A 26163-nucleotide genomic window follows, 5' to 3' on the forward strand; every position below is an offset into this window, starting at 1 on the left:
AATATCCAGGAACGGGAGTGTGTTATTCACCTCCATTTCCATGGTGAACTGAATGGCCGGGTTTTGTGCATTGAGATGATTTAGAAAATCGTTAAGTGTATCTTTACCATGTGGCCAGACAACCAAAGTGTCATCCACATATCTAAACCAAAAGGATGGTTTTAATGTGCTCGAGGCAAGTGCTCTGGTTTCAAAGTTTTCCATGTACAAATTTGCTATAGCAGGAGATAAAGGAGAGCCCATTGCTGCTCCCTCCCTTTGTTTAAAGAATTCGCCTCTCCATAAGAAGTAAGTGTTATTTAAACAATGGTCTGCGAGTTTCGGAATATCTTTTGGTAAACCTGTATTCTTTACCAGTGTATCAAGTAATTTAAGCGACTCGCTCACTGGAACCTTAGTGAATAGCGAAATCACATCAAAACTCACCAAAATATCATTAGGGTTAAGTTTAATATCTTTGATCATATTCACAAGATGTTCTGAATTTCTTATGAATGATGATGTCCTACCGATGTAAGGCTGAATTTGTTTAGTTACATATTTTGCTAATTTATAGGTGGCAGAGCCAATTGTACTGACTATAGGTCGTAAAGGGATGCCGACTTTATGGATCTTTGGTAGCCCATACAGTCTAGGTGGTTTTGAAGCCCTTGGCTTCATTAGGAATTGCTCATTTTTTGGGATTAATGAATTTGCAATGATTGCAGTAGTCTTACGTTCCAAAGTATTAGTTGGATCTCGTTTAATTTTAATGTAGGTACTTTCCTCTAATAAATCTTTAATTTTATTATCATAATCGGCTCGTGACATCACTACTGTAGTGCGGCCCTTGTCAGCTGCTAGGATTTGAATATCTTTGTTTAGACGAAGCTCTCTTAAGGCTTTTGCCTCGTTCGAGCTGATATTTACTTTAGGTACTTTACTATTCTCAATAATTTTGGCAACCTCGTGTCTAGTCATCTCTGCCTCATTATGTGGAAGGAGTCTTACTGCTGATTCTACCTCAGCAATTATCTCATCCACTGGAATTGTGCGTGGGGTAACGGCAAAGTTAAGGCCTTTAGAAAGGACAGAAATCATGTCAGTGGTTAAATCAGTGTTAGTCAAGTTCATTACGGTTTTGTTTTCAAATTGTTCGTTTTTACCAATAGGGAATTTGTTTATTGTAAGTTACAATAAACAAATCCTTAATTTGGTTAAAAACGAACAATTTGAAAACAAAACCGTAATGAACTTGACTAACACTGATTTAACCACTGACATGATTTCTGTCCTTTCTAAAGGCCTTAACTTTGCCGTTACCCCACGCACAATTCCAGTGGATGAGATAATTGCTGAGGTAGAATCAGCAGTAAGACTCCTTCCACATAATGAGGCAGAGATGACTAGACACGAGGTTGCCAAAATTATTGAGAATAGTAAAGTACCTAAAGTAAATATCAGCTCGAACGAGGCAAAAGCCTTAAGAGAGCTTCGTCTAAACAAAGATATTCAAATCCTAGCAGCTGACAAGGGCCGCACTACAGTAGTGATGTCACGAACAGATTATGATAATAAAATTAAAGATTTATTAGAGGAAAGTACCTACATTAAAATTAAACGAGATCCAACTAATACTTTGGAACGTAAGACTACTGCAATCATTGCAAATTCATTAATCCCAAAAAATGAGCAATTCCTAATGAAGCCAAGGGCTTCAAAACCACCTAGACTGTATGGGCTACCAAAGATCCATAAAGTCGGCATCCCTTTACGACCTATAGTCAGTACAATTGGCTCTGCCACCTATAAATTAGCAAAATATGTAACTAAACAAATTCAGCCTTACATCGGTAGGACATCATCATTCATAAGAAATTCAGAACATCTTGTGAATATGATCAAAGATATTAAACTTAACCCTAATGATATTTTGGTGAGTTTTGATGTGATTTCGCTATTCACTAAGGTTCCAGTGAGCGAGTCGCTTAAATTACTTGATACACTGGTAAAGAATACAGGTTTACCAAAAGATATTCCGAAACTCGCAGACCATTGTTTAAATAACACTTACTTCTTATGGAGAGGCGAATTCTTTAAACAAAGGGAGGGAAGCAGCAATGGGCTCTCCTTTATCTCCTGCTATAGCAAATTTGTACATGGAAAACTTTGAAACCAGAGCACTTGCCTCGAGCACATTAAAACCATCCTTTTGGTTTAGATATGTGGATGACACTTTGGTTGTCTGGCCACATGGTAAAGATACACTTAACGATTTTCTAAATCATCTCAATGCACAAAACCCGGCCATTCAGTTCACCATGGAAATGGAGGTGAATAACACACTCCCGTTCCTGGATATTTTACTTGGGCATGGCCCAAACGGTAAAATAACACACAGCGTTTACAGAAAGCCAACGCACACTGATGCCTATCTGAATGCAGATTCGCATCATCACCCAGCTCAGAAATCCTCTCTTATCAAGACGCTCATACATCGGGCTAAAACAGTGTCAGATGGTGAAAGTCTAGTGAGAGAGATTAAACATGTTAAAGAAGCACTAAGACAGAATGGCTACAATAATGCTCAAATTAACAGAGCACTAAAAGCCAAATCACGATCGCAAAGCAACACTGCTGAAAGCGATCAGATTATTAAAACAATAAAAATACCATTTATCTCAGGAGTGACTGATAAATTAGCCCGTGTTTTGCAAAAGCAAAACATTACAGTAAGATTTGGTACAGTACACAAAATTCAACAACTAGTAACGTGCACTAAAGACGAATTACCTAAATTATCAACAGAAGGTGTATATCGGATTAATTGTGTATGTGGCAGATGCTATATTGGACAGACAGGGCGTAACGTTAGTGTAAGACTAAAAGAACACCAGAGAAATATTAAACTATCACAAACACAACTGTCGGCAGTAGCAGAACATGCATGCCAACAGGGACACTCAATTGATTTTGACAACGTGGAAGTGTTGTGTAAAACTAGTTACTACTGGCAAAGACTAATTAGAGAATCGATTGAAATTGAGAGAAACAGAAATAACTTTAATCGCTCAGACAGCTATAGGCTTAGTGCGGCCTGGAAGCGTATTATTAAATAAGATACATTACAATTACTTATAAGGGAAACAACCACTAACTGATTACTAATGTAGCATAATCACAATAAAACACATTCCAAATGATTACTAATCTACAACTCGCATCGTAACAATAGCCTGATTACTAATCTAGTATATAATTACAATCACTCCCCCCCCTTGAATCTTTGCACCTGATGAGTTAATGAGTTAATGATGACGTCACCCTGCTGCTGCTCTATATAAGAACGGGAGACACAGGAGAGCCTCACCATTCTGGCGAATTGCCCGATGATGCTGGTTGCAATTACCAGCGAAACGTCGTACTCAAATTGTAAATGTTGTTGCTTCAACACACCGGTGGGCTAAAGCAGTGAACTATTTGTCTTTGTCAACGTGACACATTTTTACTGATTGGCCGTGTCGGGTGGTGGAGGGTTACGACACATTTATAAATAAACGCGATCTAAACCCAACAATCGTTGATTATGTTCTCCCCCTGTTCTGAGTTTTTTCAAGGTTCTCCAGATTGCTCACACAGATAAAAAAAAAATCACACAACGTAACTAACATGTTCTTGGTTCTTTCGGTAAAGTCACGTAGAAGGGAAGTAATAAAATAATAAAACATAATAAAATAATTCTCAGGACGTTTCGGCCACAACGCAAGCAGCCGTCCTCAGGTGAAGACCAGGTCTGTCGGGGAGACAGCGTCTGACGCTTTTATTTTTATTATTTTATTACTTCCCTTCTACGTGACTTTACCGAAAAAACCAACAAGATGAATTCCTGCAGTCACGAAAGCTTTAAATCGAAATGTAACTAACATGGGCCAGATGCGCTCCAGCGGCCGTCTGGAACGCTCTTCCTTCCGATATTAGAAAAGTAGCACTAGAGCCATGTACTTTCAAATCTAGATTGAAAACGAATTTCTTTAGAACTACTTCTTGTGTTAAGTCTGTTATACGTATACATATGTTGAACTTCATTCGCACCATTCGTAGCCAACCGTGCTCATCGTAGGTATGGGGGAAGGACAACAAACTAAACACAAATGGTGAGGTAGTTAACATCTCGCCACCGTGGCACCCAATCTCCACCGAAGAGCCCAACGTGGGCCTGCAGAACCCGGAGGGTGACCGTGCCCACCTTGTGAGCCATCTCCAGGGGCTCGCCGCCTTTGATGAGGATGCCCAGCTGCGCTCCGACCCCCGTGCCGACCATGACGGCCGTGGGGGTGGCCAGGCCCAGCGAGCAGGGGCACGCGATGCACAGGACCGTGATGGCCGCCTGGAAGGCGAGGCGCCAGACCACCTCGCCGTGCGACAGCCTCGAATCGTACTCCTTCCGTGGGACAGCACGCGGGTGGGTGGGCAGATGGGGACGGGGGGGGGGGGGGCAGGATGAACGATTAAACTAAAACTACAAAGCTATTTTTTACTCTACCAGGTAAGGCCCACTGAGCTGGAAAGCTTTTTTTCAGAAACGACCTGGCCACAAATGATAGCTCAACGAAGTGGCTCATCATCGTCATGTAGAAATTTATAGCAGCCAAATAATGTAAAGGCAAGTTGATTCTAAATGTGGAGGAAAAACGCACGCTCAGTCTAAATGTTGAGGAAATATCCACGTGACCATGGGGAGAACATGCAAACTCCAATGTACAGGTGTCAATGTCGGGATCGAACCCATGACCTCCTGTATACCAGGCGAGGTAGTTAACATCGCCACAGTGGTGCCCCAAATATATTAAAAAAACTTTTAAAAAGCGTATGATAATATGCCTCCTTGCCAATATGTCTTTCCACATAGAAAGTGTTTTATGTACAAAAAAATGTTAACCAAACAAAAGTTTTTTTTTTTTACAAAACCATCAGCCACATGGTGTTTCTTGGAGTAGATCTTGTCAGCAATGTTGGTTCAACACCCCAGCGCCGGTTTTGACTCATTAGCAGAGTCAGGCTTTCTTTCACCACTCAATGCTGGTGAAATACCAGATGTTAACAGGCAAGAATCCTCTTTGCTAGATATGGGTCTGAGAAAGTCACGTGGTGGATAGGATGCACCTCAAAAAAATGTATGCGGAGAGACACATTCTGCAAGGAGACGTATATATTGTCCGATTATTTAGTGACTGACATTCTTTCGGGCTACTATAAAAAAAATAAAACACCGTAAAACACGAAAAGCGCCCTTCAATTTCAACAACACGAGCAATTGGTGAAAGGCCCGTGCAAAGGTGCGAAGATCATCGACAGCTTCAGGGGGCAGACATTTTTTTTAGAAGGTGGTGTTGGAAATTCAGGTAAGACACGTTCAGACCAGTATTCGGTGTCGTGGTTTGGCTTAGGATTGAATTAAGCACGGGTCCGCTCAGGTTTCAGCCACTCAGTTGCTTCTAAAGATGTTCAAAAGCCTTGACTTTGGTCAGGCTCACGGGAATCCTAAGTGTGGCTGGAACCACGCTCAAGAGCCAGCTGAAGTTTAGCATGGCTGTGAACCAGAATCAGATTTTTTTTTTCGATTTAAAGCTTTCGTGACTGCAGGGATTCATCTTCTTTGTTCTTTCGGTAAAGTCACGTAGAAGGGAAATAAGAAAATAAAACAATAAAATACAACTCTCACAACAGCGTCTGTCTTTCCGACAGCCCTGTTCTTCACCTGAGGACGACTGCTTGCGTTGTGGCCAAAACGTCGTGATAATTATTTTATTATGTTTTATTATTATTATTTTATTATTTCCCTTCTACGTGACTTTACCGAAAGAACCAAGAAGACAGAATCAGAATATTAAGTTAAGACTGCAGGAAGAATCCTATGAGCTATGAAGCTCTTTATCAAAGTGTGGGGGGGATCAGCAAGCCGCAACAGCAAACACGACACTAAAACACGACAGGAGTGCAAAAGGTAAGCAAGTCACTGATTATAAATAGACATAAATAATTATAGAAGTCCGATGTATCAAGCTTGGGCAAGGCAGCATAAAAACAACAAAACAGTCCCAGACCACAGCAGGATTAATACCACAAAGTCATTCATTCGTCACGCACAGTCAGTGAGGGACCGTTGTTGTGCCAAACGTGCGACCTCTTGCGGTGACGGCATTCGCATAAACTGCTCTTGGCTGCCATACACCGGCGTCTCGAGTGATTTGTTTGATCCACGGATCACGGTGGCGGGAGGGGGGGGCGACTCCGGTGACGTGTCCACAAAAGTGACAGTCGTCTATCCCTCGAACTAATAACAACACGGTAGTAGTGGTCCCTCAATAAAATGGCACACATTAACAGTGAACCGTCGACACTACGTGGGTCAGGATCAAAGGGCCTGGCTCACTGGAGCCAGCGCCGAGTCGGGCCGCGACCACCAACGTTAAACGGGGCAAAGGGGCCGCGTCATTCCACACCGCTGCAGAATCCAACGCGGGGGGGGGGGTGGGGGGGGGCCAAACTCACCGGAAAGTATTTCTTAGCGATGCTGAAATCCACGTAGCCGATGGTGACCCAGGAGAGTAGGGTCACCACCGAAACGCCCACGATGAACGGCACAAAGTAGCCGCTGATCTTGTCGGCAAACTGCTGGATAGGTGCCTGCAGGAGAGGGGCGACAACACGACCCCGCGTTGGTCGGGCGATCGTCCCGCAACGTCATACGGGCCTAATGGCCCCTCACCTTCACCAAGTCTGCGAGATGAAAACTACTAAAGACTGAAAGTTTTTTTCTTATTTTTACCAGTTAAGGCTCATTGAGCTATGTGGCTCTTTTCAGAAGCGACCCGGCCACAAATGATAGCGCAATGAAGCTCATCACACGGAAATACTCTTAAAATGCGTGTTGATTCTTAACGTGGAGGGAAAAACCGGAGGAACCCAGGAGACAAATACATGCGACCACGGAGAGCGAGAAAGACACGCAAACTCCAAATATACAGCAGGCGTCAGGGTCGGCATCGAACCCAGGACTTTCTGCATACCAGGCGAGGTAGTTAACATCTCCGAGCCACCGTGATGATGATGAGAGAGAGAGACACGCAAACTCCAAATATACAGCAGGTGTCAGGGTCGGCATCGAACCCAGGACCTCCTGCATACCAGGCGAGGTAGTTAACATATCACCAGCACGGCACCCATGAAAGCTAGTCCCACCCACGACTGCAGAGTGGGACAAATGCTCGAGCTTGTGTTCACTAGCTGCCTGCGCCACATGTTTAACTTTATGTCACACCATACGTGGCCCACCGTGTTAATCGGAGATGCGAGCAGCAATATAATAATAATCATCATCATCATCATTTCTGTGGTCCCATAGAAATATTAATAATAATAGATGTTATATTCTTGGTTCTTTCGGTAAAGTCACGTAGAAGAGAAATAATAAAAATATTAAATAATATGAATCCCTGCAGTCACGAAAGCTTTAAATCAAAACAATAGATGTTTGGAATGATAGCCCTAAGAATGGGCCAGTGTAACATGCTAATGTACATTAGGGGGGGGGGGGGGGGGCGCTTACCGATGGCAGCGCGTAGGCCACGAGCCTCACCTTGGAAGTCTGCGCCTCCTCCACCAGCCGAACAATTTGGGACAGCGTTGTGTCGGCTCCCACGTGAGTGGCCTTCACCAGCAGGCCGCCGTTCTGGTTGATGGAGCCAGCGATCACCAGGCTCCCCGGCTTTTTCATCACTGGCATAGCCTCTCCTGCGAGCGACGCGGCAGAAATTACAGAAAGACATCAACCTACACCAACATCTCGACGAAGTGGCGAGATGTTAACTACCTCGTCTGGTGTACAGGAGGTTGTGGGTTCGATCCCGACCCTGACACCTGCTGTGTATTTGGAGTTTGCGTGTCTCTCTCTCTCATCATCATCACGGTGGCGAGGAGATGTTAACTACATCGCCTGGTATGCAGGAGGTCGTGGGTTCGATTCCGACCCTAACACCTGCTGTATATTTGGAGTTTGTGTGTCTCTCTCTCTCATCATCATCATCACGGTGGCTAGGAGATGTTAACTACCTCGTCTGGTATGCAGGAGGTCGTGGGATCGATCCTGACACTGACGACTGCTGCTGTATATTTGAAGTCTGCGTGTCTCTCTCTCATCATCATCACGGTGGCTAGGAGATGTTAACTACCTCGCCTAGTGTACAGGAGGTCGTGGGTTCGATCCAGAACCTGACACCTGCTGTATATTTGGTGTTTTCGTCTCTCTCTCTCTCTCTCTCCCTTTAGTCCCGTGGATTTTTCTCCGGGTCCTCCCTCCACATTTTGAATCAACGTGCTTTTTCAATAAATGGCTGCTATAAATGTCCACGTGATAAGCCACTATTGTTGAGCCTATCATTTGTGATAACCAGGTCGCTTTTGAAAAAGAGCTACATAACTCATTTGGCCTTACCTGGCAAAACAATCATAACAGTAAAAAATGTTTTATACTTCAATGTCTGTTCCCTCTCACCGGTGATGAGAGACTCGTCGGCGAGGGACTGCCCCTCGACGACCTTCCCGTCGACCGGGAACTTCCCTCCGGGCAGCACTCGCACCACGTCCCCCCGGTGCACCAGGTCCACGTCCACCTGCTCCTCTCTGCACAGCACAGAGGTCACGGAGTGCAGAGGTCACGGAGTGCAGAGGTCACCAAGGGCAGAGGTCACGGAGCGCAGATGTCACGGAGCGCAGAGGTCACCGAGGGCAGAGGTCACCGAGGGCAGAGGTCACAGAGCGCAAAGGTCACTGAGGGCAGAGGTCACAGAGCGCAGAGGTCACAGAGGGCAGAGGTCACCGAGCGCAGAGGTCACCGAGGGCAGAGGTCACCGAGGGCAGAGGTCACCGAGGGCACAGAGGTCACAGAGGGCAGATGTCACCGAGGGCAGAGGTCACAGAGGGCAGAGGTCACGGAGTGCAGATGTCACAGAGCGCAGAGGTCACTGAGGGCAGAGGTCACCGAGGGCAGAGGTCACCGAGGGCAGAGGTCAAAATGCAGAGAGGTCATCTCAAACTGTCAACCAGCTGATGTCTGTGTCCTCTCTTTGTTGGTATAGCTCTTCCTGTTGAAGCTGTTGCTGTTGATGCACTTTTAAATCTAGATTTAAAAAAAAATCCGTAATGTTTTATTACAACAAAATGCGAGCCCAATTTCACACGCCTAAAGGTTCCAATAACAGGGTACGAAAACGAATTTATTTAGAACTTTTGTGTGTGTTTAGTTTCCACACCAGAGACAGCTTTCCTTAGAGAGCCTAGTCTCACACGGTGTTCGACCAGATGACGCCACAAGGACCACGCTATTCCTGTTTAAACTGCATGTGTTCGCTGTTCCAACTGTTCCTGTTGATGCTGTTCCTACTGTTCATGTCTCAGCCAAGCGAGCACAGCGTCGACCCACGACGTACCCGATGATGTCGTTGTAGAGTCCGTACTTCACCACCGTGGCCTCCGCAGCCTGCAGGGACATCAGCTTGACGAGCGCCTCCGAGGTTTTGCTCTGAAAGGCAAACGCCGGCGAAGGGCAAAATGCGGCGACGTTGAATCGACAAGCGAGCTTACACAGCCCCGTTTCGGCCTTAATGCATTCCACGATTCTTGACAATCTGAAGAGAGTACAAACGCCATGAAACTGTGAAGGTTCCGTAACCTCAAGTTTAAGAAAATTGGAAAAACGTGCATGTAAAACCGGACGCATCGGAACGTTGGTGGCCTTTAAATCCCACATTGGCTTTGGGAGCGAGCTCAACAGACGGGAGTTCAAAATCACTGCTTCAAAGGTTCAATTCAGGTCAGTCTCGGCAAACAATGATGCAGGTGAAACGAAAAAGTAACGTGCGCCAAGCTTCGTCTTTGTAGAAACAGGGAAGAGCAGTGTTAGTATCAGCTTATTCTCCCCTCCCCCCCCACCCCGAGCGTTTCCTTTTGGCAAACTCGCCTTCTGCCGTCGATCGTTCAGCCACCAGGAGAATAAAAATGACCTTAACATTCACGGAGGTTGTCCAACTGTGGCAGATCCCGACGTTTCTTAGTTTAAAAAGGTGAGCGTGTTACGTTGAGCGGAGGACATTTCTATTTTTTTCCCCACCATTAATTTCATCTATCCTTGGCGTTAGTTAAATATCTGGTTGCCGCTAAGACGTTAGCGCGGCAACTCTGAAGCGCGAACGCGGCACGGGAAGCCCCCCCCCCCCCATTGGCTCACGGCGCTCACGTGACAATACTGACTTTGCCGTTCGTCTTCCTCAAGGCGTCTTCCTGAAGACGACCGCTTGTGTTGCGATCGAAACGTCGTAGTATTTTTAGTTATTTTTTAAAATTTCCTTCGAACCTATCTACGTGACTTGACCGAAAGACCCAAGAATATGAATTCCTGCAGTGACGAAAGCTTGAAGTCAAGGCAAGGCTGTTCAAGACTCCGCTCCCCGCGGCGCGCTCAAACTTCCTTCTGGGGCGGCCTCACCTTGGCGATGTGCTCGAGCCAGCGGCCAAGCGACACGAACACGAAGAGCATGGGCGGCGTATCGAAGAACGTGATGGGGCTGACCATCGCCTGCTCCCCCATGGCCACGAAGAGCACCACGCACGAGTAGGCGTACGCCACGGTGGTCGCCAGCACAATCAGCACGTCCATGTTGGCCGTGCCGTGACGCAGGGCCCCGTAGGCCTGCTTGTAGAAGTACCAGCCGCCGATGAACTGCGGGAGAAGGGAGATGGGCGCTCAGGGGGCCTGTGGACTGGTGGTTGGGAATGAAGCCGGAAACGCCCGTGGAATGCCCCCGGAATGCCCCGGAACGCCGTAGCGGGAGTGGATTTCTACCTGAGGACGGCTGCTTGCGTTGTGGCCGAAACGTCGTGAGAATTATTTTATTATGTTTAATTTTTTTTATTTTATTATTTCCATTCTACGTGACTTTACCGAAAGAACCAAGAAGAAGGGGAGTGGATTTGTGAACCCTGCGACTGGGTTCCGGAAGGAATCAAGGATTCATCTTGTTTCTTTATTTCTTCCTTCTCCCTAACTTTCCGCTGACTTGTAAGGTTTCTATATGCAAGTGTGAACTCCCGTGTGTTCTGACTGAACTGCCCTGGCCACGCCTCTTGTATCAGCCAGCCAATAGTAGGACCACAGACATTGGTTTCATTACTACTATATACTAAATATCAACTTCTTTTTGTTAATTATTAAAAGGCCACTACAAAGGCTTTTCTCTAGATGTGCCCTATAAAATAACACTATTTTAGGGGGGGGGTCACTCGCCCCCTGGTATAATAAATGTTGTTACGTCACTGCGCTCGGCACATATGCGTTCCCCTAGCGATGTAATCCCATTCCCACCCCTACGAATCGTTCAGGAGCCTGGGTTTTACAACGCTGTGCAGGTTAACCCCTTTCCCGTTCCGATGAGGTACGTGTCGGTCATCAGTTCTTCCTTCCTGATTCCGATGTACACGAATGTGTACATCATCCAAACGAACCCGGCAGAAAAACTAAAATAAAGTTCTTTACAGCCTAGTCCCCATTGGTGTTGGACCAGATGACACCAGAAGGCGTACAACTCAAACACAGTGCAATATCAGAGTATTGAGAGCTCTAAAGAAAGCTGTCTCGGGTGTGGACCAATCAACTTCAAGGACAGTGCATATTATTATCATTATCAGAGTTGCTTCTTTTTGTTTGCTTTTTGACTACTTGTGTTGTGGTTATTGCAAACATGATGCCTTGAATAAAGGTGTCAGTTTTGTACCAGTTTAAAAGGGTAAAAACCTACTCCTATATTGCTACTGGTAAAAGAGATCTCATAGTGTAAAGTAACTTCATCGGTACCGAGGCTCCCACAAGGCCATGCGGGGAGAAGGCACGTGGCACAGTGTTTGGCACCGGCTATCGTCGAGTGCGGCGGTCGTGTCTCTACGGTTCTCTGCGGTGAATAACAACGTCGTTAAAAACAACGGCGCTACTACGCCTCTCGAAATAAAATTAACGCCGAGCCTCTTGCACCGTTCCGAGATTCGGCGGTGAACGAGACCCACCCACCACCCTGCGACCTGCAGACGCCTCGGAACGGGGTAGGGTTAAGTGGGCCACGGCGTGACCTTGACGACAGCTCGTTCACCCGCTTGTCGCAAGAGGTTCCGTTCACGTCGAGCGGCCACCCTCCCCATTTAATAACCGCGGGCGTCTTAACGGCGGAGGCGCGCGCCCGTCCGCTTCGGAGTCGACGTTAAAGATCCCGTGACGTCACTCGCAAGCGTTTGGGGGGCACGTCGTGTGCCGCCGCCGGCGTCACGGTTCAAATTTGAATCTACAGGTGGCAGTCGTCGTCCCCTGCTGCTGCTGCAAAAAAAAAAAAACTTGGCGGGGGCCTTCCTGAAAACGAGGAATTCCTGGGTAAGCGAACGTAATAATAATGGTAACGATAACGTGATCTGTGGATTTTATGTTGTTCGTATTCGTTGGGAGTCGATACCTGGACTGGGGTGCACAACACGAAGGCAGCCAGGTTCATCAGAGAGAGTCCCGGCACGATGTGCTTGGCCAATATGCCGGTGTGGTGGCCCTCGTGGTGGCGTTCTGTCACCATCATGTAAATCATCATCCCCATGGTAGGCACCACAATAATCAGGCTGAAGAAGAATGACCTTCGCCACCTGTAACACACACGCACACACAAAAGATGAAGATGCCCTGTACAGCTAGGAATATAATATATCAAGTTCTTAAAAAAAAGTTATTCAGCAAAATACAAATCGGAGTCAACAAGGAGTGATGCTCTAATCTCACCAACATTACACAGACACATAAAAAAAAAAATCCATAAGGAGCCGTCCATAAATGAAGTCACGCACCTGGGGGGGGGGGGGGGGGTCAGACATTTGTGACGATGTGTGACGAGGGGGGGGGGGGTTTGAAAAATGTGACGTCACATAAAAATGCGCAACTTTATTAAATATAGAATTGTTATAACACTAATTGTTTTAACAACACTCCTACAACATCAGAGTGCAGCGCCACATTAAATACGCACTTCAATGACAATACTTTAAAGCGATTTGAAGCATGTTTTATTTTCAAAATGGAAATATGGTTTGGGGGGGGGGGGGGCAGAGCTTTGTGACGTCATATTTTAGGGGGGAGGGTTTTTTTGTGACGCAGTCTGACGAGGGGGGGGGGGGGGTCAAAAATTGTCCCAAATCGCGTGACATCATTTATGGACGGCCCCTAAAAGAAATTGGAGAAAAAACATAGCTCGCATTAGCCATATCAGATGCCCTGACAACAGTCGTCATCGCAGTCAATGCATACAACGGTTGGAGCTGTGGCACAGTGGTTAGCGTGCTGCTCGCTGAACCTGGTCACCTGAGTTTGATCCCTGCACACCGCTAAATATGCGAGGTGATCTTCACCGGTTTGGAACGTCTAACCGCATAGCGTGGGCATCTTAAGGCAATATGAGCGACATCAGTATCTCACTGGTGAATCTTGTCCGAGTGGTCGAGGTGGTTCCCTGTGCGGTCTCTCTTCAGGTGGACGGCGTGGAACCCGGCATTCTGTGAACAACACGATGGCGATGATTAAACCTGTGTTAGACATCCAACGCAGGTGTTGTGGGGTGGGGAGGGGTTACTGGGAACGGGGTGGAGCAACGCGATATCGCGTCTCAAATTGAGCGCGCGTGTCTAAATTATTTTATAAAACCCCATTAATGTATAATATGCCATGTAAAATATCATTTCTTATACTCTGGAATGGATTATTTCCTTTCCCTTCATTTCATAGGGAAAAATTCGTTGGGTATACGTCATTTTCGGCATAAGTCCTCCGACCTTCTGGAACGAATTAACGACGTATACCGAGGTACCACTGTATACTGCTCCGTTGCATCGGACTGTTCTCCGCGAGTGTGGACTCTCCGACTTGCGAGTCGAGCGATGGGCTGTAAAGTGCTCGTGGTTTGTTGAATAATAAGATCAAGATAAAATTAAATGACAAGATATACGACACACAGAGAACACGTCGGCGCGGCGCGGACGACGGGCTGACCTGGACAGCCTTGATGATGTCCCGTGGGCCGATCTGGTCCGGGTCGAACTCCACGTGCGCCCGGTTTGTGGCCAGTGCCACGGCGGCGCTCGTGACGCCGTGGCACTGCGTGAGCGCCGACTCGATGGCGTGAGCGCACGATGCCGACCGCATGCCCTGGACCTGCCGGAGCCACCGGGGCAGAGGGGCCATGTCGCCGAACAGGTCAGAGGTCAAAGCGGCAATCGCATGATCGCGCGGCACCGCCGTCGCTCCTGAACTTGTCAAATGAAGACTTGAAATTTTTCGACGCTGTTATGTTGTTACCTATTTGTCGGTTCGAGACCATCATCTGAGTGTGATCACCCTCAGCTTTTTACACGATTTTATTTAACTCCTGTTGTTGTTGTCGTATCCTCAAATCTTGTAACTTAATTTTAACCCACTTCCCAATGTGGTATCGACTGCAAACTTAGTATACATATGTCATACCGATGACAATACTATAGTCTATCATGAAAAATACATATTTTTAAACGTTCTTTTTTCTATGTTATGTTTCGGCTTGGGTCCAATTGTCTACGGTCAACTAACGTTGGCTATTATTGCGCACGGTCCATTACGTTATGGCAAGCTTCCATTACTAGTCCATTTCATGAAAGTGTGTTTTTTAAATATTTTTTTAATGTATATTATTAGTTCGAGTCTCAAAACACTTTCTCAGGAGGGTCCTACCAAGGTTTTGGCAGTAGAGGTTGGTTTTACCCTCCACATTTAGAATCAACGTGCGTTTTGCGTATCTGGTATATGGCTGCTATAAATTTTCACGTGATGATCAGCCACTTTGCGGGGCTATCATTTGCAGCCAGATAGCTTCTTAAGTTTGTCACTATAAATCCTTTATATGCGTGGCGGCTAGAGTCCTCTCGTCCTCTGGCTTGAGATGGCTGCCACCTATTTGTCAGATGATTGCCTGCCACCATTAAGCAATTGGTAATTAAATATAAAAAAAAATTCCCTAAAAAGTGTAAAGTTATGGAAAAAAATGTTTACGAAAATAAATTGTCACGTAAGCAAACAAGTGAACTTAATATAAAGGATTTAACAAGTATAACCCGTAAAAACAAAGTTTTTCACTATAAATCCTTTATATGCGTGGCGGCTAGAGTCCTCACGTCCTCTGGCTTGAGATGGCTGCCACCTATGGGTCAGATGATTGTCTGCCAGCATTAAGCAATTGGTAATTAAATATTTAATTTGTTTTCCCTAAACAGTGTCAAGTTATGGAAAAACATTTACCACGAAATTAAATTGTGCAAAATGTCAGCTCGATTGGATCACGGAAAGTGGGTTAAAAAACGACCGAAAGATTTGCACGGTCGTAAGCGCGCAAGCAAGCAAGTGAACTTAATATAAAGGATTTAAAAAGAGCTATATAGCTCGGTGGGCCTTGCCTAATAAATTAAAATGTAGTTTATAGTTTTATGTTGATTTGAAGCTTTCGTGACTGCAGGAATCCATATTCTTTGGTTCTTTCGGTAAAGTCACGTAGGTATAAAAAGAAAATAAAAAATAATATATCACGACGTTTCGATCACAACACAAGCGGTCGTCCTCAGGCGTAAAAGAAAAAAAATCGCTTGTGTTGCGATCGAAACGGTGTGATATATTATTTTTTATTTTCTTTTTCTACCTACGTGACTTTACCGAAAGAACCAAAGAGTATAGTTTTATGTTGCTGTGCGTAATCCCAATCGAGTAATTTGCAGTGTTGATGGTTCAACATTGGCATGTTCGGGCCAATACCAGTTCCATCATATGCTGTGTTTTTGTTAGTTATGCGAGGAAACTGGACAACCCATAGAGAACCGCATGCAGATTACGGGGAGAACACAGAACACACTAATGCCAAGCACCTGCACGTAGCATGTATATAGACGTTGAACTTCTTTCGTGCCGTACGTAGCCAGCCGTGCTAATCGAAGGCAGCATGGCAACTTTAGACCGCAAGGTTTGGGAGGCATTGAACTTAGCGTGCAATAACCGAACCATTAACAATGCAATGAGGGGACACAGGTCACATTGTACACTCCTTTAAAAACACAAACACCTCTGCTGACGTTCCGGTCTGCAAAAAAACATCGAAAGCAATTGTTTTTTTTTGTGTTTTTGAGTTTTTGTTTTCTATAACGGTCGGGACGCGTACCACGAGCTCCAGGCAGCCCGGCGCGATGTCCTGGTTGTCGAGGAGCGTCGCCCCAAAGCCCATGTCTCGCACGCTCTCCGCGATCTCCTCCGGCGCCACGGAGGCCGGGTGGTAGCGCACCTCGGCCTTGCCAGCCATGAGCGACACCAGCACCGACTGAACACCTGCCGGGGGGGGGTGAACGTACGCATGTACGTATGTACAGTCTGTTCTCCAAAAACGCGGTAGGTGGTAGTTGCGTTCCTGAACAACAGTACACGGTCGGCGATAACACGTGAGATGCGTACGCAGGCTGAACAAAAACGGAGGCGCGTGTTTAGCATCTAGAAGCATCCAGCAGCATCCCGCCTTGTGCGATGCTACGCCGAGGTAGCCGTACGACCGTTTATTCCCACTCGTGCGACGTAGCTCTGTTCACTCGATCGCGCCACATTCAATTCGTATATCGGCGTAATAAAAATATCACGCGAACGGACTGTGTGTTGAACTTTCGCACCGTACGTTGCCAACCAATCGGAGGTGCGTAGTGAGATCGCAACCCGCTGGACGTGCTGACAACACATTCGGAAGTGAATACTTTACGCGACAGGCCATTCTTTACTCGTACAGCGTATTATATCGCTTATATGCCATTTGTGTCTTTGCTGTGTTCGGATTTGATCATTTTGGTGACCCAGGGCGCTCTTGCAAGTGAGACTCCTCTCCGGGATTCTTGAGTTCTCACCTCCTTGTAAAAAAAAATAAACCTGAAACCCGATAAACTTGGGCTACTTACAGCGCACTGCAATTAAGCCTAACAAGAGATTACTGATAATTGGTTCTTTACCCTTCTATCTGGCAACAAAACTGACACCTTTTTGCAAGGAGTCATGCAAAAAGGTGTCAGTTTTGTTGCCAGATAGAAGGGTAAAGAACCAATTATCATATTTTTACTGGCAAATGAGGTCCCCATAGAAGAGATTACTGGGCACATTTCTTAATGGGCATTACTTTTCGTGTTTCCTGCAAGAGCGGAGTGCGTTTGGAGCACAGTGGGCCAGAATAAACTCATGCGCCAGGGAATAACACTTAAAGGTCACACAGACGGGTGTGGCAGCTCACCGCCAGCTGTACTTCCCCTACAAAGATCTCCCGTGTAGCCTTAAAAGACCGTTGAGGCAACAGCTGCTAGCGAGCACACGTGAAGGCCATTACGGAACGCGGGGGGGGGGGGGACAGCGTCACGCACGCCCTGCCGCCTTAGTCTTCCCCAATGCTGATGCCTACGCACCACGCCAGGCGGTGCGTAGGCATCAACGTGCGTCCAGAGTAATTTGTCCCGCGACAAATTTCCACGCGACTATAAGCCAATTCGTCGGGATATCATTTGCGATAGCCAGGTGGCTACTGCATGGCTCAGTGGGCCTTACTTGCTAATATACTAAAAATATCTTCTTGGTTCTTTCGGTTAAGTCACGTAGAAGGGAAGTAATAAAATAATAAAAATAAAATACAATAAAATAATTCTCAGGACGTTTCGGCCACAACGCAAGCAGCCGTCCTCAGGTGAAACCAGGTCTGGTCGAGGCGACAGCGTCTGACAGACCTGGTTTCACCTGAGGACGGCTGCTTGCGTTGTGGCCGAAACGTCGTGAGAATTATTTTATTATGTTTTATTTTTATTATTTTATTACTTCCCTTCTACGTGACTTTACCGAAAGAACCAAGAAGATGAATCCCTGCAGTCACGAAAGCTTTAAATCGAAATACTAAAAATAGTTTAGTTTTTTACACGCTTTTATTTAACTCACTCTGTCTGTTGTTGTTGTTGTCGTATCCTCAAATATTGTAACTCAATTTTAACTCACTTCCCAATGTGGTATCGATTGAAAACTTGGTATACTTATGTCATACTGATGGCAATACTATATTCTATCATTAAAAATTAAAAAAATATTTTTAAACAATCTTTTTTATATGTTATGTTTCAGGCTTAGGTCTAATTGTCCACGCACAAACTGACGTTGGCTGTAAATCACCACGGCCCCTTACGTTATAGCAAGCTTCGTGGCCACTTCCTGGAGTCGTGGAGTTCTGCCATTATTCCTACGGTACAGTTCATTAAAGCGTGCTTAAAAAAAAGTATTTTTAAATATTACTTATTAGTTTAGACTGCATGCCCCTGGGCAGAGGGAGGATGGGGGAGGGGGGAGGAAGCCCTTACCGCGCCTTCTGCCGAGCACGCGCTCGATGTTTGCCACGCAAGAGGCGCAAGTCATGCCCGTGACCATCAGGAAGCACTTGGCCTCCTCTTCCTTCGCAGATGCCACCACCGCCTCTTCCTCGGTGGGCACGAGCTGCATGGCCCCCTTGCTGCTGCTGCTGGTGGGCGCGTGCCAGCCCGGCCTGCTGCCGTTGAGCGAGGGGGTAGTCGAGCCCTCCAGTAGGAACTGCGAGTGGCTTGCCCGTGACTTGGGATCGCTGCCATCTGTGGTGAGACGGGCGGGCAACGTTCGCAATTGTAGCATTCCTGTGTTGATTTTTTTGGTATTTTTTTTTATTGTTGTTGTAACTTTCTGACCTCGTGTGCCCCTACTGGACATCTGCACAAAAAAAGCTTCCCAGCTCATCAGATTTCTCCAGCACAGCGAAACCTTAGATACGAGTAACTTGGTCTGCGAGTGTTTTGCAAGACGAGCAAAAATTTTAAATACATTTTTACTTGATAAACGAGCGAGGTCTTGCAATACGAGTAGTACGTCCAGTATACGCTTTGTCTGCCGAGCGTCACGTGATCACAACTGAGCCGATGGTTCTTCTCTCTCTCTCGCTGCGGGATTGTGGGTAATCGTCTCCCATGCTCGGTCTCAGTCAGCATGCCTCACTCGTATAGTCAACATCCGTGCGAGCGTAAACTGTTTACTATAGTAAGGGGTCATATTTTTTGTACCAGTTGAAAGGGTAAAAACCTATTACTATATTTTGCCACTGGTAAAGGAGGTCTCATAGTGTAAATGCTTACCCCGAGCTCTCAATACTCTGATAGTGCACTGTTTTTGAGTTGTACGCCTTTTGGCGTCATCTGGTCCAACACCAATGGAGACTAGGCTCTAAAATTAGCTGTCTCGGGTGTGGACCAATCAACTTCAAGGACAGTACATATCATTATCATTATCAGAGTTGTTTCTTTTTGTTTGCATTTTGACTGCTTGTGTTGTGGTTATTGCAAACATGACCCCTTGTATAAAGGTGTCAGTTTTTGTATCAGTTGAAAGGGTAAAAACCTATTACTATGTTTACTATAGTGTTGTGACCATTTCCGCGAAATCCTCAAAAGGAGGCAAAAGCAAGTGTCATTGGATAGGTTTCCTTGTTAAAGTCGCACAAAAAAAATATTCCAGTGAGCCAACAGATGGCAGTGATTCCGTTAGTGACGGTGAAAGTCGTTCCTACACAATAACCCTCCTCCTCCTCTCCTCTCTCTCGTCTCCCTCACACCAGCCACGATTAAATGTAATTAATACATATTTGATTACTTTAAATTTAAATAATAAAAATATAAAAAGTGATTTTGCATGAATCATTTTTACATGCATATTTTTGGGTTGTGGAACAAATCATCTGAGTTTCCATTATTTCTTATGGTGAAATTCGCTTTGATATACGAGTGCTTTGGATTACAAACACGTTTCCGGAACGAATTATGCCTCGCAATCCAAGGTATTACTGTATCTATAAAATAATCTGATTCTGACTCTAGGGGCCACAGTTTGGGTCCCATGGTCACGATCGCACGACTGTGGCTTGCCTTTCATGTATCTCCTTGAGTCTCTACGTACCTCCACTGGTCTGTATGCATCTGCATGAGTCTCTATGCGTCTCTCTGGGTTTACAAAATGGTCCAGGGGTTTGGCAGGTGATACGTGAATTCAATGGGAACTCAATGTTCACTCACGTTTTCATAAATTTACACAGCGCCCTTAAACATTCTTTCTCAGGGCGCTAGCTGGAGCTGACCGACAACCCTGACATCAGATTCCCATCGCCGCGCACTCTCGCGCTGACACAGTGCATCATGCTCACCCCGCCAGTCCACAAAGGCATCGCACGACCGCACGTCCAAGGCCAAAGTTCAAGTCGCTCGCTCGGGCGCGGAAGTCTTTGATTACTGTCGCAACAATCGACAATGGCCCGCTTCCTTTTGAGCTACACGCCATTGCTGCGCTGATGACCATCATGAGTTTCATGAGTTTTGGCCGGACTGCTCGTTGCCGACGCAACGTGCATCATTGCTCGCGTATTCCCACGGTCGCCACTTGTAAAAGACAACCGCCTCACTGTCATGTAGCGGGGGTGGGGGGGGGCGAAACATCGTCGAACGCGAAGATGAATTATGCAGGCCATGCATGAAGAACGTACATCTGCGCATCAGGATCCGATGATGGAATGCACATTATATAAATTAGAATTTTCCTGGCATGAGTCATGTGGTCATGACTCATGCCAGGGTCTTGCTATGTTGAAACAAGAACAAAAACAAGTTTTACCCTTTCTGGCAATAACACAGGAGGTGTTAAGATGTACAAACACCAAATAGAAACCCTTTTCAAGGAATAAAGTTACTGCATTAACCACACGTACTTGTGATGAACATGTTAACAAAACAAGCTATGATAATATATGGCACTGCCTTTGAAAGTGATTGGCCTACACCAGATACAGCCTTCATCAGGGCCTTGTCTCAGCAGTGTCAAACCAGAGAATAACAAAAGGTGAACACAGTACAAGGACAATGCCACTATCAGGGCATTTACAGCTCGGGGTGAGCAGCTACATAATGGGACCTTTTTGCCAGCATCTTGCTACGTTGCTTCACGCACACTGATCGCGGTCGACAATCAGTGGGGCAGCAGCGAGCCCACTCTCCCACTCTAAACCGAGGTGCACAGGATCCGGGACATGAGGTGTGCAGAGTTTCTGTACCACCTCACTCCTATTGAAATATCATGATTTTTTTTTCAATAACCAATATGTAATCTAGATATATATATAGCCACTTATTCCAAGACGCTTTACAGAAATTATAAAAGGGTAGTTCTAGATTTGAAGTTTTCGTGACTGAAAGGGTTCATACTCTTTGGTTTTTTCGGTAAAGTCACGTAGGTAAAAACGAGAAAAGAAAATAAATCACGACGTTTCGGAAGCAACACGCCTCAGTCATGTTGCTGGAGCAGTCAACACCTGATGACGTTGCTTGTGTTGCTTCCGAAACATCGTCATTTAATTTATTTCTCTTTTTTACCTATGTGACTTTACCGAAAAAACCAAAGACTATAAAAGGGTAGGCCTGGTCGTCGCTGGGAGGGCGTGGGCAGGGAGTAGCAGCAGCAGCAGCAGCAGGATGGGCTAGGGAGAACAAGTTTTAGTTATAAATAACTCATATGCTTTACTCGGCGTTTCATCGTGAACGAAAAACCTGGGGCGTATGTGATTGATAAAGAGTGCGAAGGTATGGTGGCGTCCGTGAATTAACAAACAAAATGCATTCGTAGGAAGCGGAGGATGGGGGTGGGAGGGGGGGGGTCATAGGATGTAGAGGCGGCGGCTTCACCGACCGAGCAGGGAAGCCTTGAAGCCCTTGTCGGTGATGCTGGCGCAGAGCGCGGCGGGGCTGGCGCCGCGGGGGTCGTAGTGCACGGTGGCGGTGCCGTCGACGAGCGAGGCGCGCGCCGTTTTCACGCCGGGGCACTCCAGCAGGGCGCGCTCCACGGCGAGGACGCCAGCGGCGCTCTCCATGTGCTCCACGCGCAGCACCACGACGCTGCTCAGCGGAGGAGGAGGGGGGGAAGCCACCGCCTTCGTCGACGTTGGCGAGACGCTCGCTAGGGCGGGGAAAGGAAAGCGTTACCGATGCGGTGACCCCCCCACGTGCCGGATTGGCCATGCAGGCGGCACTATCGCCAGTTCCTTCTGCTGGTGTTGGAACCCTTTCCCGTTCATCAGTTTTTTTTTCCCCGATTCCGTTTGCGATGACGTACGCGTACATCGTTGAAACAAAACCGGAAGAAAAAATAAAATAACTTTTATCGGTACCGAGGTTCCCACAGGGCCATGTGTTAGGCGCCAGCTATCATAGAATGCGGTCGTATTGCTACGGTTCTCTGCGACAAGTAGAATGACTCAAAAACAACGGCGCTACGCCCCTCTCAATAAAATGAACGCTGAACCCGCTTGCGCGTTCCGAGATTCGGCGGTCAACGGTACACCTTAAATTTCGATTTAAAGCTTTCGTGACTGCAGGGATTCATCTTCTTGGTTCTTTCGGGAAAGTCACGTAGAAGGAAAATAATAAATTATTAAAAATAAAACATAATAAGATCAAATTCTAACGACGTTTCGGCCACAACGCAAGACCCCTCGCCAAACCTCCTACGCATTTCACAAGTAGTACTAATCGCATATCTGCATTTCCCATAAATATGCAAAATTCCTCTTGATATGCAAATTATTTTGTCAAGTCGCTCTTCGCCCCTCCATCCCAGCATAAAGTCACTCCAAGCCTGGGGCATGCCATTCAGACCTGTTCTCCACCTGAAGACGGCTGCTTGCGTTGTGGCCAAAACGTCGTGAGAATGATTTTATTTTTATTATTTTATTATTTTCCTTCTACGTGACTTTACCGAAAGAACCAAGAAAACGGTACACCTTCCCTGTGATTCGCAGACGGAACGGGAAAGGGTTAAAATAATTCTGTGGTCGGCAGCCGGAAAAGACAAGCACGCACAAATGGTGCCCTCCACCACCCGACACGGCCAATCAGTAATGGATTTGTCACTTAAACAAAACGCCAAATAGTTACTACTTCAGCCCACCGGTGCGTTTGAAGAGTGAATCCACAACATTACAATCTGAGCACTTTTGAAGAGTGAATCCACAACATTTACAATCTGAGTACTCAGAATGTAAATTTTGTGGATTGTTTACGTGACAAAACCCTTACTATACTCTTTGGTTCTTTCAGTAAAGTCACGTAGGTATAAAATAAATTAAATCACGACGTTTCGGGCGCAACACAAGCGTCCGTCATCAGGTGGGACATGTCCGTGTCGGGTGGTGGAGGGTTTCGACACATTGACACTTACGCGATTGAACCCAGCAACCTTTAGTATGAAGTACTGCCCAGTTTTACCTTTAAAGATGCCGGGTGGAAGCGCCTCGATGGCCTGGCACAGAGCCGCGGGGGAGATGTCCTCCGGGCTGTAGCTCACCGCAGCCGACTTTGTCTCGAGGGAAACCGCGATGCTGTGCACTCCGGTCAAATGGCCGATGTTGCTTTCGATGTTAAAGACGCAAGACTTGCAGTGCATCCCCTCGACGCTTATGACGACGTTCGGACACTTCCCGAGGCCCAGCGACGTTGGTTTGGCTTCTTTGAAATGGCACACAGAGCCGTTCATCTCCTGCAGTTTCTGCACGGCCTGCGGCGACAACCTCAACTGTTTCGGACGCGACCTCACCGTGGTTTGCAAACCACATTCGGCGATCTGGTTTTGGATGTCGTCGACGCTGATGACGAGCTTCTGGAACCACACAACCACCTCCTGGCTGGACAGGTTAACCTTCACGCGCAGGACACCATTCAACTTGCTCAACTTCCCCTCCACTGCATTCACTGCCGATTGTCCAATCAATCCTTCGAGTCTCATTTTCACCATATCCTCGGCAGTTGATCTGCCCTCTTCCGCGGCGTCCGTGGCAAGCTTCCGATCGACGGGGCGCGCCTCGAATCCCATGTCTTCGATTTCGTCGCACAGCTTCTGCATGCTTATGACATCCGGAATGAATGCGGCCGTGGCATTGTTTTTCTGTAAGCACACGCTGAAACTCAGCACTCCCTTGAGCTTTGACATTTTCCCCTCTATGCTCTGCACACACGACTGACAGGTCATGCCCACAATGTCAACGTCGGCGACTTCCAGCATCATGACGGTGGCTGCTCCCCTGTGAGCTGCCTCAAAGCCAATGTCCTCAATGCTGTCTTTCAGAGAGTTGAGGGTATGCAGTGCCGGGTCGTACAGAACTGAAGCACTCGTATTCTCCAAAGACACCTGCGGAGAGAATGATTAGATACTCATTAGGTGTCTACAAGCTTACAAATATCCCGTACCGCCTTTGAGCACAGTTGGCTACGTACAGTGTCAACGAAGTTCAACATACATTTTTGTATTAAAAATTTTTTTAGTTTACCAACTAAGGCCCACACTGAGCTATACAGCTCTTTTTCAGAAGCGGCCTGGCCACAAACGATAGCTCAACGAAGTGGCTTTTTACGTGGAAATGTAAAGCAGCCAAATATTCTAAACGCACGTTGATTCTAAGTGTGGAGGGAAAAACCAGAGGACCGAGAGAAAAATCCACGCGACCACGGGGAGAGAGACATGCAAACATACAGCAGGTGTGTGTCAGTGTCGGGATCGAACCAACGACCTCCTGTAAAACAGGCGAGGTAGTTAACATCTATACACACGTACAATATAGGACCACAGAGCGAGGATAACTTAACCTTATGGCGGGTCCCCGGGGTCCCATTAGCCACTGGCTCTCGCATGAACTGCGTTGCGACGTAATTGTATGTCTGTTGAAGGCGAACGATACGGAAATCTATTCCTCTCAACGAGCTCTACACGATGCGCTAATCAAAGTTTTGTTTATGACGACGGCATTCGTCCTCGCTGCTGCGCTCTGACATGACAACAGAATGATCCGCGCCGGTGGGTCGCGGCGTTTATGTGCGCGGTGGGACGGAGTCGCCAAAAATAAATAAATTACGATTTTGACTTCTATTTATTTGGGATCCCGTCATAAGGTTCAACTGTTGGTAAGCATCGGGTTGTGGACGACTTCCCAAGCCGCGTGTCTGCAATTTGCCCCCAAGCCTCCGTGCGAAAACATAAGTCTACAGCGATTCGAGATGCGGTTTGCATGAATGATAAAACATTTGAAATTACGTAACATGTAACAAATAATAACGCAATATCAATTGTCATCGCTCATCACAACCACATTTCTCTTCATATAACGTATGATAAGCAAATGTCGATGGGAATGTTTTATAAACTGATAATGCAGGCAAAATGTAGCCATTATTACAAAAAAGTATATTGTGCACACCAAAACCATGCATTTGATATACAAATTAAACTTACGGTGAAAATACACATTCGACCCTTCTACAATTGCGCACTCGTTATAACCTCGGTTATAAGAGCTGCGCGTTTATAAACGCGCTTACTTACTAAATATAATCTATTTAAATTTGTTTTACCTCCAACAGCTCTCCCATGTCCAGGTGTCCTCAATTACGAACAGACGGAATTACGTATGTTCACTTAAATTCATTTAAATTCTGACGCAGTGGAAAAAAGAAATCGTCTCCGCGTTCGAAATTGAATCTCGGTGGCCTTCTGGCACGGCACGGCTGGCAGCATCAGGATGGAGGGACACGCGCACCCCATCCGACCTGGCCATGTGTTCTCGCCACTGTGGCGCCCCAGGGTGGCGAGATGTTAACTACCTCGACTGGTGTACAGGAGGTCTCGGGTTCAATCCAGACCCCGACAACGACTCTACTTACGATGGAGATGCGTTACGACGACCCCATCGTAAGTCAAAAATATCGTAAGTCGAAGATGGCCTAGCTTATACAGGAGTCATAAAGAATGGTGATAATTTAGCAAAACAGAGCAATTTACAGTACCGTACTGTATAAACTATATACTGTATTTATTAATTACAATACTGTATTGCACGGTAAAATGTAAAGAAAAAAAAACAAGGTAAATTCTTAGCCAACCTATATGAACTGCAATTTTCAGGAAACAATCCTATCTGCTAT

General features: G+C 46.3%; 1 protein-coding gene across 2 annotated transcripts in view; it reads right to left on the minus strand.

Annotated features, from left to right (window-relative positions):
• The window catches only part of LOC133357664 (copper-transporting ATPase 2-like), a 53285-nt gene that overhangs the window by 21609 nt on the left and 5513 nt on the right, over nt 1-26163 (minus strand). For both annotated transcript variants that reach the window (XM_061575748.1, XM_061575747.1), the window contains exons 2-14: nt 23458-24376; nt 21884-22150; nt 18493-18756; nt 16290-16453; nt 14105-14266; nt 13535-13611; nt 12531-12711; nt 10523-10756; nt 9468-9559; nt 8534-8661; nt 7619-7773; nt 6532-6666; nt 4226-4420 (exon numbers count right to left, since the gene is read on the minus strand). In XM_061575748.1, the coding sequence (XP_061431732.1) occupies nt 4226-4420; nt 6532-6666; nt 7619-7773; nt 8534-8661; nt 9468-9559; nt 10523-10756; nt 12531-12711; nt 13535-13611; nt 14105-14266; nt 16290-16453; nt 18493-18756; nt 21884-22150; nt 23458-24253 (2850 nt within the window). In that variant the 5' untranslated portion in view covers nt 24254-24376. The remainder of the gene's footprint in view (nt 1-4225; nt 4421-6531; nt 6667-7618; nt 7774-8533; nt 8662-9467; nt 9560-10522; nt 10757-12530; nt 12712-13534; nt 13612-14104; nt 14267-16289; nt 16454-18492; nt 18757-21883; nt 22151-23457; nt 24377-26163) is intronic.

This window comes from Lethenteron reissneri, chromosome 59, assembly GCF_015708825.2.
Source record: "Lethenteron reissneri isolate LAM-NWPU_2019-01 chromosome 59, ASM1570882v1, whole genome shotgun sequence".
Taxonomy (NCBI): Eukaryota; Metazoa; Chordata; class Hyperoartia; order Petromyzontiformes; family Petromyzontidae; genus Lethenteron; species Lethenteron reissneri.